The sequence below is a fragment of the Scatophagus argus genome, chromosome 3 (genome assembly GCF_020382885.2).
Source record: "Scatophagus argus isolate fScaArg1 chromosome 3, fScaArg1.pri, whole genome shotgun sequence".
Lineage (NCBI taxonomy): Eukaryota > Metazoa > Chordata > Actinopteri > Scatophagidae > Scatophagus > Scatophagus argus.
This window is the reverse complement of record NC_058495.1, coordinates 21501003-21517874: the sequence shown is the minus strand read 5'-3', so window position 1 is coordinate 21517874 and position 16872 is coordinate 21501003. Positions and strand designations below refer to the sequence as shown.

Genomic DNA, 16872 nt, shown 5'->3' with positions numbered 1-16872 from the left:
TATGACTGAGAACCTTTCTGTCATCCCCTTCCCAGGTTTCCATCTGCTCTAAACTCACAGCTATTCAGAAAAAGCCAAAAGGAGAACAATATAGAAACCTCTGATTGCAATTTTAGATTTTATATTCACAGTGAAATGCTAATGAAGTTATTCCAAGAATAAACATTTCTGAAAAGATTACATAACACATAACACCTGTTAAAGGGAAATTTTTTTAATCTTTACCCCACAGATGTTTCTTATGAGTTTGATTATTTTCTTTCTAGACAGAATTCCTAAACCTGCTAATCAAGTGTTCTCTAAGGACGAGACGAGTAGCATACATTTAGCACACGCAGAGATGCATCAAATTCCCCAAGAACACATGCTGATGAGAATGGAGCAGCTAGAAAGCAATATCTGAATACCAAATGAGGGGAGTTCAGAGCTGTTCTCATATCTACCAGGCCTCAGGCTACAACGGCTCATTCCCCACGAGTGTATAATCAACACATTGAGTTCAGCAGGCCCAAGCGACTGCAAAGACAAGCAGAGCGCCTTTTCCCTCAGCTCATCAGACATCTGAACTCACAGTTCAAGGAAGAGGAAGTACTCTTTTTTGGTCTCGAAGACGTCCACCAGCTGGAGAATATTGGGATGCTTCACCCTGAGGGGATGTGTCACAAAGCCCAAAACATAGCGAGAGAGAAACACAAAGAGACAGAATGATATCAGGAGTCGTATAGAAGATGATGTCTGCATCACTCATTCAGTTCGAGGAATAATGTGAATGCCTGCTTTAATGCTCGTGAATAACATCATACAATAGCATACAACAGGCCAACAGAGGGAGACCATGAAGAATTGCAAAACATAAGCAGTTAACTGCTTCACAACACTGAGACCTGCAGGTACAGCTGCCTATCCATAGATAGCCAAATTTCTGTAATCTGCAGCATCCATGTGGGCATAGAGACAAACATGCAGCAACATGGTGAAGAGCAGATGACTGCATCCAACCACAGTACCAGATGGGCAACTTCATGGTGAATTTCAAGCTATAATATTTGAAGCTACACAGTGTTGTTCTTTTTTGTTTCACTGTTGGGATCTCTAAGAGCTCATGAATATAAATTCTGAAATTAAAATTTGAACACTGGAATAGAATGGTGGACAATAAATATAGTCCAGCAGGTACCGTGAGGCAGTGGAGTCGTTTTTGCAGCTCATAAGTGCATTGCCACTGCACTGAATGCTACTGTAAGCACTGTATGCTTGTATACAATGAAACTAGGAGTGAGTGTACTGCATGCATTAGTCCATTCATCTAAACCTCAGAAAAATTCCATAGGATTGGGCTACTCATTCCAGTATCACTGTTCAACAAAATGAACCATAAAATATCCCATGTAGACATATATTTAAAATACTCTGCTTGGATATTTTTTTTTTTTTGCTGATATAGTTTGTCCAAAAAAATACAAATAAAAGAACAAAAAAAAAACAAAACTCCTGTATGCCAATATTGTCCATTTTCAGACTGCATTTTATGTTTTGACAGCAATTAACCCCTGCCTTTGACAATATCAATCAAACAATTAGGTTGATGATTATGTTTGTTGGCAAATAAAATAATTACAGAGAAGATGAGAAAATATGTCTCAGATACATCAAGGCAGAAGATACAAAACAACAGCTGTGTGCGAGCTCTCAGCAAACTAATGTTCACTCATTTTTTTTTGTTTTGTTTTTTAATGAAGCAAACACCACGATTTGTTTTTTTGTTTTTCATCACAAAAACTGTTATTGTCTGTGAAATTAGTATTCAAGGGGTAGCAAAGAGGGAAAACAAAAAAGTAGTCTCATCACAAACTAATCATGCAGTATTTAACTCAGAAATAAAGACTCTGGAGAACATTTACCACAGTGAATAACTTACATCTTCAAGATGAGGATCTCATTTTTCGCAGCCTTGCGGACTTTCCTTCCATCCTTTTTCAGGAACTTTTTACATGTGTACATTTTCATTGTGGTTTTGTCCTTGGCCCTGAATATCTCACAGAACTCCTCCCTGAAAAGAAGCATTTACAGAGATACAAACACAGATTGTAAGGGTGTCTTGAAAAAGATAAAACGTCAGTCAGAAATCTGTATAGATGATGTCTGAAGAAACTGTTGAAACACTCACGATTTAACAAGCTGGCCCATGTCATATTTATCTGTCACGTCTGAAGGATTGTTATAATCCTTCTTTTCCCCGATTGTCAAACAGCCAAATGGCATGGCCACTCCTGACCTGTGGTAGGAGAAACAGAAAGAGAAACAGAAGAGGTTGATAACTTTGGAATGAAAAATGAACTGTGGCCGTCCCTCAGTCAGTCATAAAGAATTACTTCATTAATGCTACGAAAGCCTTTCAAAAGTGCAAGAGCTAAAGAGCCACCAGAGGCAGTGCGAGTGCAGTGGATTGTTTCAATTACTGTAACAGAGCCTTTCATGATCCTGCGTTAATGAAGGGCTGAGCCATAGTGGGCTCAGCTTTGTCTAATGTATGTAAGTATTAAAACAGTGAAGGGAATGTTTTTTGCGGTGAAGCAGAAGTCTGGACTGAATGTACCAGTGCTCCTCTGTGGGGTGAAAGTTGAAAACAATGGGGATCAGGGAGCAGAAGGCACAGAGGCTAATGTGGTCTGAGAGCCCAGTGAGGCTGCTGCAGCAACAAGTGAAGCATTTCTAATCAAGAAAGGGAGCCAGCAATTAAAGGCAGAGCAGCCCAGGACCCTGAGAGGAATTACAGTACTTTACCAGCTCTGCACCAACACTTGAACACCTAATTGCGGTACAGCCTCCCTGTGACTCTCTCTCAAACAGCATGGAGTGAAATTTGAGATCAGCCTTTGCAACTTTACTGCACCTTTTTTCTTTTTTTTCTTACTGAAAATTAAAGCTTTTATAGTTAGAGTTGTCTGTTTCCAAGGAAGATTTTTTCTTCATTTTCTCTCCCTGTGCTGCAACAGATGCTAAGAAAAATAGGATATCAACTGGAGTATGCAAAAATACAACATCCTCTCCTGCTTATACAACATTGTGCATGTTTGTGTGAGCGTGTGTGTATGAATGGGAGCAGTGTAGCTAAAACATAGAATCTAGTCTACACACTATAGCACAACAGAAAAAACACATTCTCCTTTTTTTGTGGTTGAGAAAAAGGGAGAAAGAATGAGGACAAACAGTCTGACTGACTCCAGGAAGTTACATAGTCATCATGAGGAAAGAGGTTGTCACCTCTATCACCGATGATGAAGGCACTGCTCTGCTTATTACTCCAGTAATGCTGCAATAATACTATAGTGCATCACTGCCACCTTACTGACTAGCTCTGAAGTGGCGTGAATATTCTTTATGTGAAGCTGTGTGAATATAAAGCAGGGCGGTGCAGCAAAATTTCTCCAAATGAATAAAGTGTAAGAAATATTTATTTCATAGCCACACAAGATCCATCTGCGAGGACAGTCTGGGTGATGGATGTTCACATGTAAATGAGCGCAGCCAGCGTGAGAAGTATAGCATTATGTGTAAGAAGGGCAATCTGTTCACTGTAGCTCTGTGAACCCGCTCGTATTCCAGTCTAAACGAATGAGGCTCAGCACAGAGACGTGTCATATTGCCTTGAGAAAACGTTGCTCTCTCTGGACTTCTGTGTTATTCAGTCAGTGCGAGGAACTGACCTTTCTTGGCTATCTATCTCTCTCTTTCATACTCAGTGTACTCTCTGTGGTAAATGCTTTGCCACAAAGAAGAAAAGGTAAATTCTGCAAGGCCAGTGGCTTAGGTCTGAGCAAGTAAGCAGAAGCTATGCTTTAAAAAAACCATGTCAGGAAAAACCTAAATTATACTAGAAAATTTATATTCTGCGACTAGACTGGAGAAAAGGAGAGTGAAAGAGCAATTCTGGTGATGATAAAATGTAATAAATCTAACGAGGGAATACAACTAATAATAAACATAGCCTTTTCGGTTTTGGAAAAGCTTTCACAATCCAAAGGCAAATTAGTTCAGCAAAAACCTAAAAGTACTTTATCAAAGTATCTTGCTCAGCCATTTTCCCAAAAGTGTGACGCGCCATCATGGATGAAGAATATCTGAAGCACTTCAAGTAGAAAGAGCAGGATGCTGGCTGTATCATATAACAGAGGCTGCATAATGGGCCCATTTGGACTGACTACCATCCGCAACATTCAAACATTATGGCCTCATATTCAGAGTGTTATCTGCCAGAGAAGAACCAATCGATGTCTAGCAATGCTTTATGGTGTCTGTTGGCAGGGCCCACATGGGGCCATTCCGCTACATAACGGATTTTCTGCAGATACAGTGAAGATTTACAGGATAGAAGATGGATAGCGATAAAGATTTTGGGCTTATTAAGCGAAGCGCTCCTCCGGCCAGGCAAGCCGATGAGCATTTGAGGTTTTTCTTGTACCTGTTGAAATCAGTGAGAAACTTTTGTAGCGTTCACGTCTGGGTGAAGCTTAGGATTAGGCTAAAAGCAGTGTTCGTTGTGTCAAGACTGTTTAACGTAGCAGTAAGGGGGATTATTTTACCTGCTGCTATGGTATAATGTTGAGATACGCCTTGGGGAAATGGCAGGTATCTGTTTGGTATGGTAAGCCTTTTCGTATGTGAGGGAGCAGCTGTTTGCACTAATCCCACCATGAAATTTCTCAGAGACAGACAAGCATTTCCTCGTCTTTGGGAATCTTTTATTGACTATTTTGTTTTCATCTCTGTCTCTGTCCTTCTTTCATCCTCCCTCTGGCTCAACAGCCCCTTAATGAGGATGCGCAATAAAGATCAGACCCCATGCATCACACTTGTGCTGACTCTAGGCCATTACAGATTCGCTGAAGTGAACCAAAACCGTGTCCAAGTCCAAACAGTTATGTACAAACTACATTCGACATAAACAACATTCACTTGAGCAATAAAATATGCTGGATTACATGGGCCTTATTCTAAAACACAGTTACACATTGTATGTTGCAGAATGGGCTTTGCCAAATAAAATATCATATGGATCCTCAAGCTGTTCTGATGTCCAGGATCCTTCAAATTCTACCAAGTCCATCGCTCAGAGAATTTTCAAGGATGCTTGTACCCATGCGTGTATCCTTGGCATGCCAACAGTGTCCACAGTGCTATGCACCCAGTGCTTTAAATTTTGAATTGAATTGCTTTTTAAACATGCTGAATGAGAGGAACGGGACAACACAATATGAACGCTAGGAAGGAGTCTGGCCTTAACTCTAGGACCAGACTTAGAAGGATATATCCATGTATTTGACAAGCACCTTAATATTGTGAGAAACCCACAGAGATTCATTAATAAATACTGGAGAGCACTTTAGCAAATTCCAGCTCATTATTTGGGCTTGAAGGCCTCCAACTTGTTTTGGATCACTCTCACCATCAATTGGTCAAGATCACACTTAGAGTAGAATGATCAAGCAGCCCGAAAGACAACATCAAATGTACGCCAGTATTGCTCTGTGTCAGATGAATCTAACAGATACACACTCAGATTTTTCTAGGCACTTCACTTGTTTGCTTGCAGCAACAAGTGGTTTAATATTCAAAACCAATGAGTGCAATCACAAATCTAATGCTAGAGGTTCTTCTGGGGATTATTTTGGGTGGAAAGGTAACCAGGAAATGGTGTTGATAATTGGTGAAAACTTTGAAATGAGCATTTTTCCACATTACTATTTTGTGTTGATTCCCAGGAGTCCGCTCAGTTCTTTAATGTTTTAGACAAATTAGTAATTCTGTTTTGATAAGACTTGGCTCAGCCATCTAAAACACCATCTCGTCCTCCCACTGTCGCTCAGTCTGTTCCTGGGGATTGGTTGGAGCCTGATCCCCGACAGACTCTACAACTTTTAGGAAATAAAATCCTTGGCATTCATTTTCTTACATCCCTGCTGATCTCCTGGGAATGCCAAAGGGACAGTGATTGCACTGTGCCTTCAGCAGAAAGGCAAATATAAGGTCAACAGAAATGGGCAAGGCAACAAGAGCTCAGGGAGAGAAAAATGCTCCCGCTATCTCTTCCTGCCAAAAGAGACAAATAGACCTTGCAAGGAGACTGTGCTAATTGAACTAGAAGCAAACTATATGCAGGATGTCACAAACCAAGAAAGCAAGTTCTTGTGGACTCTGTGCATGTCAGCTCTGTCTTGACCTGATATCCCTCAGATTCAGGCAATGCTGAAAGGAAACCAGGGTCAAGTAAAAGAGCTTTTAAACAATACAAGGGTTACAGTTACACTTCAATAAGATTTCAAACCGAGAAGTTTATTGTAACAGGTTCGACCAGGCTTTGCAATGTGGTTGTAAAAACCAAGTAGTGAAGTACAGTAGTCCCTCTATGATCGGAGATACTACATTCAGACAGCCGCTTGCTTTTTATAATCAGATTTATTTATAAGATTCATTTTAAATTCTAACCACATGGAGACTCACTCTGACTGAAAAGTAATATTGCGCTTGTAGTTATTGTGCTCCAAAGGTACAACAACAGGCAAATATAAATATGCTAATGATTAGTATTGCTTGCTTTACAGCAAAACCTCATTAACACCAAAGCTGTCAGACTCTGAATGAACTTTTATGGATGAAGGGCTGAACCAAGGGCCAAGACAACCCATTAGTACTGAGATGTACTCCACGAACATTATACTCAAGGTGGAATATTGATGCTACACAATAAATCTAATGAGCCTCTGACAACAGTGGCAAATTAATGTTTTATTTATTATTTATTTAACAGATAGTTCTATCTATTCAATCAGTTCCTAATGGGTGAATCAAAGGGCTTTATATGTATATTATTTCACAGTAAACTATAAAAACTGCATTAACTCAATGGTGCCTCTATGTATTAATGGAAGCACTTCTCAGCGACTCACTGGGGAAGAAGAAACAACATTCTGCAACATCATCACGCTGCCTGATTACTGCACCCCACAAGAATTATGTCTTTTTACATTTGACTTTAAAGAGAAATGGCTTCTTGGAATTGTTGACATAAATGTTTGCTTGCACTGTGTCAGGGGTGTTTTACTGCACTAATTAAAGTTGTAATGCAGCATATTAGGCTTGCTGTTTTAACCTTTGCAGGGCCAGAAGAAGAGAGTGGAGCTGTGAGGTCTACAACAGGGCGAGAAGAGCAGCGTAACAGCAGCAGAGATGTGTAGAAAGAAATGTAGAGTTGGAAAGTTGCTTCAATCAGCAGCACACGTGGAGAGAGATCAGAATAAACACAGTGGCAAAGGTTTTCAAAAGTGGGCGCAGGCACAATTAAATGAATTATTCATGGAATTTTCCACGGTGTGTCTCACCAGGCCTGTGGTTTGTGTCTTTCTTGTATCGAGGAATAGCCGTGTCCCGAGGTGCCTGCTTAACAGTGTGCTGGGAGCAGAATCATGGCAGCTATGGCAGTGCTGTAATAATTACCAGCCTCCTCTCCACAGCCCCCCTCTAGTCCCAGTTCAGTACCCTGCAATGCTTGTCAGGGTCTGCATCAGCCTCACACACAGCAAACCTCTCTAGGATTGCGATGATCGGATGGCTATGCAATCAGCCTTATGTGTTTTTCAAGGAATTATTCAAGGCCAGGGACCCTAAGCATTCCTTTAGAAAATGATCACAATCACACACTGTCACTCAATGCAAAACAAGCCTCTGACTCATATTGCTGCCTTCCTCACTGAACGTGAAAGCACTGCAGTGTTTTCTTCAGCAGCCGAGCGCGAGCTTGAGAAAACCCTCGCTCTCGTCCACTTCACTTCCATCCCACTTCCTTCTGTCTTCCTGCGTCGTCCCTCTCTCACGGTCACACTTGGAGCCTCACGATGGTGAACTGCTTGCAGCGACACCACAGGCTTAACCTTACACTTTACAAGACTGACAAGGCAAATTAGAGCCTCCTCCTACGATAGCTTCTAAAGGGGAAGCGAGAGTGCAGGATCACAACACATGTATTGTAAAAGGACGGCCCTCTCAACACCACTGTAGCATTTTTCTGCTCCAAAGCAGGGACATAAAAAGCACAGCCTTAATTAGGCAGGATGGTGCACAAAAACCTACACTCATGAGCGTCTCCCAGACATTCATCAAGCTGCAGAGATGACCCCTTTGAGCTTCCCAGTCTGTGTAATTTCCATGGGGCAAGTTTTCCTTAAACTTTACTAAGATCTTCGAATCTGGTGATGAGTTTGCTAATCTACAACAGGAAAAAGCATCAATTGCCTAAAGTTTAGGCAAGAAGCTGAACTCTCCGAAAAATGTCTTGTCAAGATAATGAATCAACAGGAAGACGCGAGGACTCAACAGGTTCTTACTTCAGGTTGTCAGATATCAGCACCAGTCACACAAGTTGTTCTGTATGCAACATGCAAAACCTTCCTGCCATAAAACCTTTGCAACACGTGTTTAACATGAAAACCACTTTGGTTAAGTTAAGGTGCAGAAAGTACAAAATCAGGTTTATGGAAAGATCAGTAATGTTTGATTTCACACAGGAAGCAAATCTTGAGTGGAAGTCCAGTGTGTGACTCAGTCGATTCAAACCTCACCTCCACCAACTTTGAGATTGTCTATGTTGCTTTGTACAGTTGCTGTGATCATCTCATATTAACACAGATGGTTTTACACTGGAGGAAGTTTCAAGTCTGGTGTGTCTTATACTGACGCTTAAGTGTACCTTCTGCATGTGGATGAGACCAGTTAAGTAGTTAGAGGAACCTTACGTAACTGACAGATGGTTTGCTGAAGTAAGTCTTAGTTACACTATGTGTGTATCGTCCTTATCGTTTATATGCAACTGTATGTACTTGCTTGGCAACCAGCTGTTTTGGAGACACTTGAGAGCTTAATCAGGGAAAACTTCTCTTTTGTTTTCCCTTCTTAGGTGAGTTGCCCTCAACTCAACAAGTCAGTGTATTTAACTTTAAAGTAGATACACTGCTACACTCATGTTATTAAAAAAAACAGTGAACAACATCTCAGAGCCGGTGTGTCTTACAACCTGAGGAGGCAGGATGGCAACATGCAGTGGCTGCTTTATTATTTCTGTCGGCACAGTTGTCCACTGTGCACCGATGACTGTACCTGTTTTTTTGTGTCTTCTTTTAATGAATGCTACCAGCACCAGCAACATCCATCTTCCATTTCTCTCCCCACACAGAAAATGGTTGTATAACGCAGATAACCAAAGACCTGCAGGACAGCTGAAGCAACTTAACAAGAGCTGTAAGCTGCCGATTTAAACAGGGGAAAAAAGGCCTTTTGCTGCATTTTGTCTGGCTTATTTTTTTTTTTTCTCTTTAACCTGGAAATCATTGAGACATTGTGAATATGAGATGTTGTGGTTTTCTTACATCAATTATTAAACTGCTAATTTTAATAGCTAGTGAATTAGCTGACACTGCTACTGGTGGATGAATGGTAATTGTGGACTTGACTTGCCTGGGGGGAGGGGGGTTCCTGCATTTAAAATGTGCTGTAAGTAGATATTTGGTGTATGATTTATATTATTTTGTTAACAACTAATACTCAAGTCTGCTGCACTTTACTGATGTGTTTTACAAATAACTATCAATATATAAATCAATTAATTAATCAACAAAACAAAAAAAAGATCCATGTTTGGTCTGTATAATCTTTTGTTGTCACAGTGGCAAATGAATCCTCCAGAGATGCTAAATCATATGTTTAGAAATGTAGTCTGCCCACGGCTGCATGGCCACTGTCGACCTCCACAATGGCGCTTCAGCGTGACCCGAACAGCCTATAAATACATTATGTTACACTTCAGGTAAGATGGCCCATAAGTGTTTTCCCTATGGGGAGAGTGTGTGACAACAAAGGCCAACTTGTTTTGATAAAACAGCTACATACAATCCTTCCTGAGGGAACAGTGTGTGTGTGTGTGTGTGTGTGTGCGTGTGTGGAGACACAGTGTGAATCCATATTCTCCACTATACTATGGACATTTGTGTCCTTTCCTATTTGCAAAGGATACAGTTGCTATCTCTAATTTTAGCTCAAGAAATGTCTCGGCTGTCAAAACCCCTGTGCCTTTATGTAGTATTTAGTTCAGTGCTGGAGAATGTTGATGTAAATATGGCGAATCACATCATGCTGCGGTAAGAGCACATTTTCAACAAGGGTTTGAGATTAATTGTAAGAGTGCAGCCAGCTCCAACATATTTATGCTGAAGCATAATATATAATCAAACAAAACTTATTTAATATGAAACAATAAAATTAAAACTGAGTAAGGAGAGAGAGAAACACGTGAACTCACTGAGGCAAAAAAAAGGTCATCTCAAAAGTAAAGCTTATAACATGTGGCCAAATTATTCGTGTGATCATGTAAATGATTGCTTTTTTAAAAATAATTATCTTCTTCTGTTTACGGTTTCTTCTGCTTCTTTCTCACTCGTCAGAGTGTTCGGTGTCAGCTTTGCGGTTATGCAGTCAGCTCTCTCGTTTGCGTTGCTGCGTGACTTTTGGTTCGCAATTCTGACAAAAACCTGCCACACGGGCAGGTTCTCAGGTGTGTGACCCCATTGGCTTATCAGTTTTTGAGTGACAGGTCATTTTTTAGAGCCACAGTGTAATACACATTTTGTTGTTTCGCTGTGTTAAGATGTAAAGCTAAGGTTTTGCAAGTAGTTAATGTTAGCTAATCTGTAACAATTGCTGTGTGTGCGTGTTGGGTTTAGAGGAGATCATTTGTGAGATCTGTAATGTTACTATTGGAAAACAAAAGTTTGGGAGCATTTCCGTCTGATCTTAACCTGACCTGATAATATTGTGCATCAACTAATGTTACTATGTGCAAAAGATAATGTTGTTAAAGTCAAAGTGTTTGCTGCGCTCGCAGACATCTTTGTGCCAGGCAGGGTGATTATCACACAGGCCAAGCCAGAAGCAGTGAACCTGTCAACGTCGGATGTCCAAGGTGTTCATTATTCATTTTTGTTAGTAATAAAGATCATTATCGTTATAATTTTTATTATGCTCATGAGGTGGATGTTTAAAAGGCAGGGGAAATCGTCAGTCAGAACAGGAGCCACCTGGCGCCTTGCACACTGGAGAAAATCTTATTCTTAAATAAAAACCTGTGGAAAAAAAAACAGACTACACACTGCCTGTTTCACTGCATTCCCCAGTCAAGTCACATCATTGCAAGATTGGCAGATACAGGCCAACATGTGAATTCCTCTTGACTTGTTGTTTATACGAGAAGACCCAGTGGCTCAGCTTCTCCTCCACAACACAAAAGCCTTTGCCTCGACATCGATCCCATTAGCCTTCAGTTCCTCTGTGCTGCTTCAGTGGACAGAAACTTTAATTGCCACGCATAAAATCTACATTACATGAAATATTATCATCTAAAGGCAGGGATAAATAAAGCGTGCTCGGTTTTATTGTCAAGCTCACACTAATTGGAAGTCCCCTCAGTGTGCTGACTGTGTAACTGATAGCGCAAAAGAGACACAAATTATGAGCAGTAAATTCAAGAAAGACCATGAAGGAAACTGACAGGAGGAGACTGTAAATTGATAACACTTGAAAGCAAATAATACTACATAATGATGAATGCTTCCACACAGTGGGATGAACTATTTCCTGTGGCGAGCTTGAGGGAAATGTGTTGTGCTGTAGTTGAACCGCAGCAGAAGGCAACCTCAGGCTATAGTAGACTCGTCTAGCTCCACATCATCCAACATGTATGCACTGGCTCACATTCATGACATTTCTGTATTACATAATTGTCTTGTTAGGCACAGCATTAAACTCACTGTACAATAAAGTTTCCTACTTTTTAATGACATCGTCCCTGAGTCCCTGTTTAATAGTGTGTGTAGAGGGTGTTAAGAGTGCAGATACACCTTGTAGGCTATTAACACAGCTATATTTCTAGATGACAGAACATTAACCTGTCCCTGCTGCCTGCCTTCACACAAGAGGGGGAGCACAGGGGTATACCCTAAGAGATTTCGGATCAAGACGGTTTTGTCTGCAATAATGTGAGCATTTCTTTTCTTGACTGAGATCTCTTGATGTTGAAAAGATGGAAAATCAGATTAGCTCAGTGGAGAAACTTTGTCTCTGCATCAGATATATTGTATGCTCCATAGTCTTAGGCTCCATTAAGTCCTCAAGTGCAGGGAAAGCCATGAAATCTCATCCACTCCCTCAGTCTGCTTTCACAACTCTTAGCCATGATATCCCAGGAAGGATACCAATGTCAGTATTTTATCAGGTCCAGTAGCTCCACCTGTGCAAATATTCCAACTTGAATGAAAAATCTGTCTGTTGATAAGCTAGACATACACAGGAAAAAGCCCAGAGTCTGGAGGAAAATAAAATAAATAAATGAAGTTCTGATTAGTTTTGAGATCAGTCAAAGAAGAGGCTTAATGTCTTTATGTCTATATTTAGCGTACTGGTGTACACACATAACATGGCAAAAATGTATTTTGCGTTGTGACTGGACATGACACTACATGAAAAAGCCAGGGAATCACCAAAGTCCTTAGGACTCACCCTCTGAGAACCATGAATGTCTGTGCAATATGTCATCAACTCATCAATGATTTCATCAATCAAACAGTTTATACATATATTTCATTTTAGAACAAAGAGGGGGACTGATCCACTGACTGACTTTGGCATCCATAAAGATGAAACACAGCTTCATCATTAAGAAAAAAGTACGTCTGTATGAGACTGATATGATCTTTCTGCCTCTTCTGCAGGCACAAAAAGAGAACTCATTTTTGCTTAAAGTAACAACCTCAAACCTTTTCATTTAAGAAAATGTCTGTTGAGCCATTATCTATTGCCAAATTACTTTTGGCGATTGAGTGCTGAAATTTTTGTAAAGACATTCGTGGTTCTCAGAAGCTGAATACTAATGAATTTGGATGAATTTGGCAATCCCCTGACTTTTCATCTCGTGCCCCCACCAGGTCAGAATTTTGACTTATCTGCTGAAATATCTCAGCATTTACTCAAAAGATTGGCATCAAACTTTGCAGAAGCATCTAAGGTTCCCAATGAAATGTTGCAACACTGGGTGTCTGTGGTGATAATACAGAAAAAAATCCATGTTGACTTACTGCTGATGCTATGCTGCAGCTTCACATTAAAAATGTTTAATTGGTGAAAACGAGTTGACTTAAGATGAAATGTGATGTAGGCAATGCATAACTACGGTCATTTTTTTGCATGATGGTGGATCAGTTATAGTACTGCAGGGAGCAATGGAAAAAGAAGAAGCAGCCACAGTCAGATGTTGGATGAAGAGCTGCAGGCGACAGGATTCAAACCTCTAACTTCTCAGCAAGGTAACCAACTCCGCTCACTGTGCTCTGTCATCAACAGACTTGAAGCTTAACTTCTTCATTAAAACAAACATGGTTTGTTTTGCTGTGCCCAGTGTATGTGATCTGTAAAATTACCACCACCAGTGGCTACAGGTGTCGATCCATCTGCCAGAACTGAAATCTGAAGGATTACAACTTAAACTCTAAAATAATTAAAAAATTCTTCCCAGCAGCCTCTACTTGTGCTCTCATACAATCTGTTGCCCTTTACCCCCCCGAGCAAAGTAAACACAGCATATCTTGTCAAATGCTCTCATTAGTTTGCACTGTATCTCTGTGTAGCATTGCATGCTAGCTCCGTCTTTTATTCTCACTTCTCATTCAGTTTGAACAGCTCTATTCTCTACCAGGGAGAGAAGGCTTCTTATATCATCGTTTCACTGAACTGAAAATAGGAAACTCAGAGCATGAAAATGCCTTTGACAGAGGGGGGGCTGACGCTGCTGCACCCGGAGCCTGATGTTTAAAACAAGGCAGATCTGGAGGGTTTTGTCTGAAGTCCAGCGCAACTGAAACCAAATGTGCTGTGATGAATTGCTCAAAGGCAGTGCATGCATGATGAAGATGTGGGTATCTGTATGGTTTAGATTCATTCTATGTGATGTCTTTTTGTTAATGAAATAGCCTCAATCCGCAGGGAGTGGGGCAGTGTGAAGGCTTCACTTTTTAGCAAAATACTTCAAAATATGTTATGTAAGAAATCAAATTATGCTGAAATGTATATAAAATATGCATAAGAAAAAGCAAGCGAACAATAATATGCAACTGCAGGATTTTCTAAATTCAGCTCAAGTCAATAATATCGGGCAAAAGGCGAGGGTTTTAACAGGACTGAGCAGTAGAGATCTGCTGTCTCGGTCCTGTGACTAACTGCCAGAACTGGAGCTTTGGTGGAGCAGATTTTGATATTCAGCCGAAACAGTGAGTCAGCAAAAACAGAAACACTGCAGTGGAAGGTTTAACATTGTTGTGCTAAGGCAGGGCGAACTGACATCGATCCAGCTCACTCCAAGGCATCAGATCAGCACAATGTAATGTCACAGATGAAAACCAGTTAGGAGCTAAGGATTAAATCTTGTACACAGGCGCCCTCATTGTTCACAAGTTAAGTAGTTTTAGATTTTGTTAGCTCAATCTAAGTCCAGTCTTGAAAGACACTGAATGTTCATTTAAATTCTCTTTTATTCTGGGAGAGCAAATAAAACTCAACAGCATGAAGAGACTTCATGGCCAGGGCTCCATGCTGCTGCCTGTTAGAAGTGTGTTACAAGGTTCTTGGAGTAGAGAGAAAGTGATGGCTTGGATTGCAGCAGAGCTGTTGTTGTCTGAGGACTTGGTGTGAAATCAAAGAGAAGTATCTCTCTAACACTTACTGCTTTGGAAAGAAGCCTAGAAAATGGAACAATGATATTGTATCGGTTCGTGTTAGTTAATTTGATGCTTGTCTCAACTCTGTCTGGTGCTGAACATTCATAGCACAGTGTAGTACAGTAAAGTGCCATAAATGTACTACAAAGAACTTTGAAATTGCAATTGCAACAATTACCCAGCCAAACCTGCAGGACGAAACACCAGTGCAAGAGATGGGATAAGAGTTAAACCAGCTTGAACCAGTGAGAGAGAAGATCAGCCTTGCTCAATGATTCAACAGGTGGAGACCACGGTGGGATTTGAAAGAATTTAAAACAGATCCTGAATTGCCAGCTCTTTTCACCTGAGACAGACTGTAATATGTCTATTTAATTTCTGAAGTAAATGCCAAATGTGATTTTACTTTAATATATGATGTACATTGGTATAAGTCTGTGATAAACTGGCTCATAACATAATCATCTCTTTCCATTCTGCAAACAGCTATTAAAAATGGAAAACAGTTTTACAAGCAAGTTGTGGGTTTATTTCATTCACATCCAAAACAAATGCACTCACTAGCCAAGTCAAGATATTTCTAACATGAGGGGATGGTGCTCATACGGCTTTTGTCCACAAGGGCCTCCAAAATGAAGGGGGGGAATGTTGTTAATAATTGCTTTATGTACATTCAGATCTTGTCTTTTATTAATCTTAGTTTTAATTAATTTACCTACAATTTGTACGTGTCTGAGCTGTGCAAGTGCATGTATATTGTGTATGCTTGCCCATGCACATGTATATTACAACCTATACAGAAAGCTTTCATGGTAAGATTGGACATTTTAGCCCAGTCATGAACCACAAGGTAAATGCTCACGTAAAGCCTCAGGTGGACAAAATGCAATGTTTGAGTGAAACTGCTTTCATCTGAGACTCAAAAAGAACAGGGCAAGGACTGAAATTTTGGCAGTGTGCTGTTGCTGTTTCAGCTGCAGTCCAAGCTGAAATTGTTGGCCAAACAAAACAAACAGTGGGGAAAAACACTGATATGGGTTCATTTGCTAGTGCGTTACAATTACCCACCCCAAATATGACATAATGTTACATACAAGTACGATTGGTTTAAAAGAAGCTCACAGACCACAACATGTCAGTAGTAAGTATAGTATGACCTGACTTTTAATCTCAAATCAATGGATTAGTTGATTCACACTGCAACTTATATATTCCATTTCATATATTACATGATATATTAAACATATACATTTCCTTATTGCTACACCAGTGGTGAAGCAAACTCTTTTGATTGGAAATATCCTGGCTGTTTAAAAGACTAATCAGTCATGATTTGGTGCCTTGTTGCACCAAGGGCCAGTATGTGTGTACCGAGGGTGTGTGACTTGCAAGCATTGATGATCAATAATAGTCACTTTGTCGCTTCTTAATGGTGTCAAAAAGTTCACATTTTGTTACAAAAAATCTTTCAAGGACATCAATGTCATTTCAATTCCAAGTCATTTACTTTTCACGGCTGAATGGAAAGACCAATTGAATTTTCTTTCTATTGTCCATACGTTGTGAGCTTGTGGACCAATAACCAGAGAAAAGGCCACTCAACATTTTTTTTAAACTTACACCTATAAACATTATGTATGACAACTGTCCACAGATAATAAATATAATTGTTATGTTAGGTCACATATTTTTATTTAAATGAAATCTCTTTTCTTAATATATTGTGAAGAAAGTTTATTTGGAAAAATAATTGTTCCAAGTCATTGCAGATGTTACATCCAGTCATGTGTAGGTATTTCTGTGTATTATTTTGTTTCCTAATCTATTTTGGCACTCATTTGGTCTGTCTTATTGTTACCCCCACTTCCAGTCTTTGTTTAGTTTCCAGCCAGTTTTCACTGTAGGCCCCGCCCTGATTGGTTTCACCTGTGTCTCATTATCTTCATGTATATAAGCCGTCCTGCCTTTTGTTCCAGCTTTCTTGTTGTGTTGTTTGGCTTTGGTCTGTACTGCCTTTTTTTTGACCCTTCATTTGCCCTCTTGGATTTGTTTGTCATACTGT

At 40.1% G+C, this 16872-nt stretch overlaps 1 protein-coding gene across 1 annotated transcript in view; it reads right to left on the bottom strand.

Moving 5' to 3' along the window:
• Positions 1-16872, bottom strand: part of LOC124056853 (caM kinase-like vesicle-associated protein) — a 34589-nt gene that overhangs the window by 6463 nt on the left and 11254 nt on the right. Inside the window, exons 2-4 of the mRNA XM_046384715.1 lie at positions 2168-2275; positions 1919-2050; positions 572-646 (exon numbers count right to left, since the gene is read on the bottom strand). Coding sequence (XP_046240671.1) covers positions 572-646; positions 1919-2050; positions 2168-2262 — 302 coding nt within the window. The 5' untranslated portion in view covers positions 2263-2275. The remainder of the gene's footprint in view (positions 1-571; positions 647-1918; positions 2051-2167; positions 2276-16872) is intronic.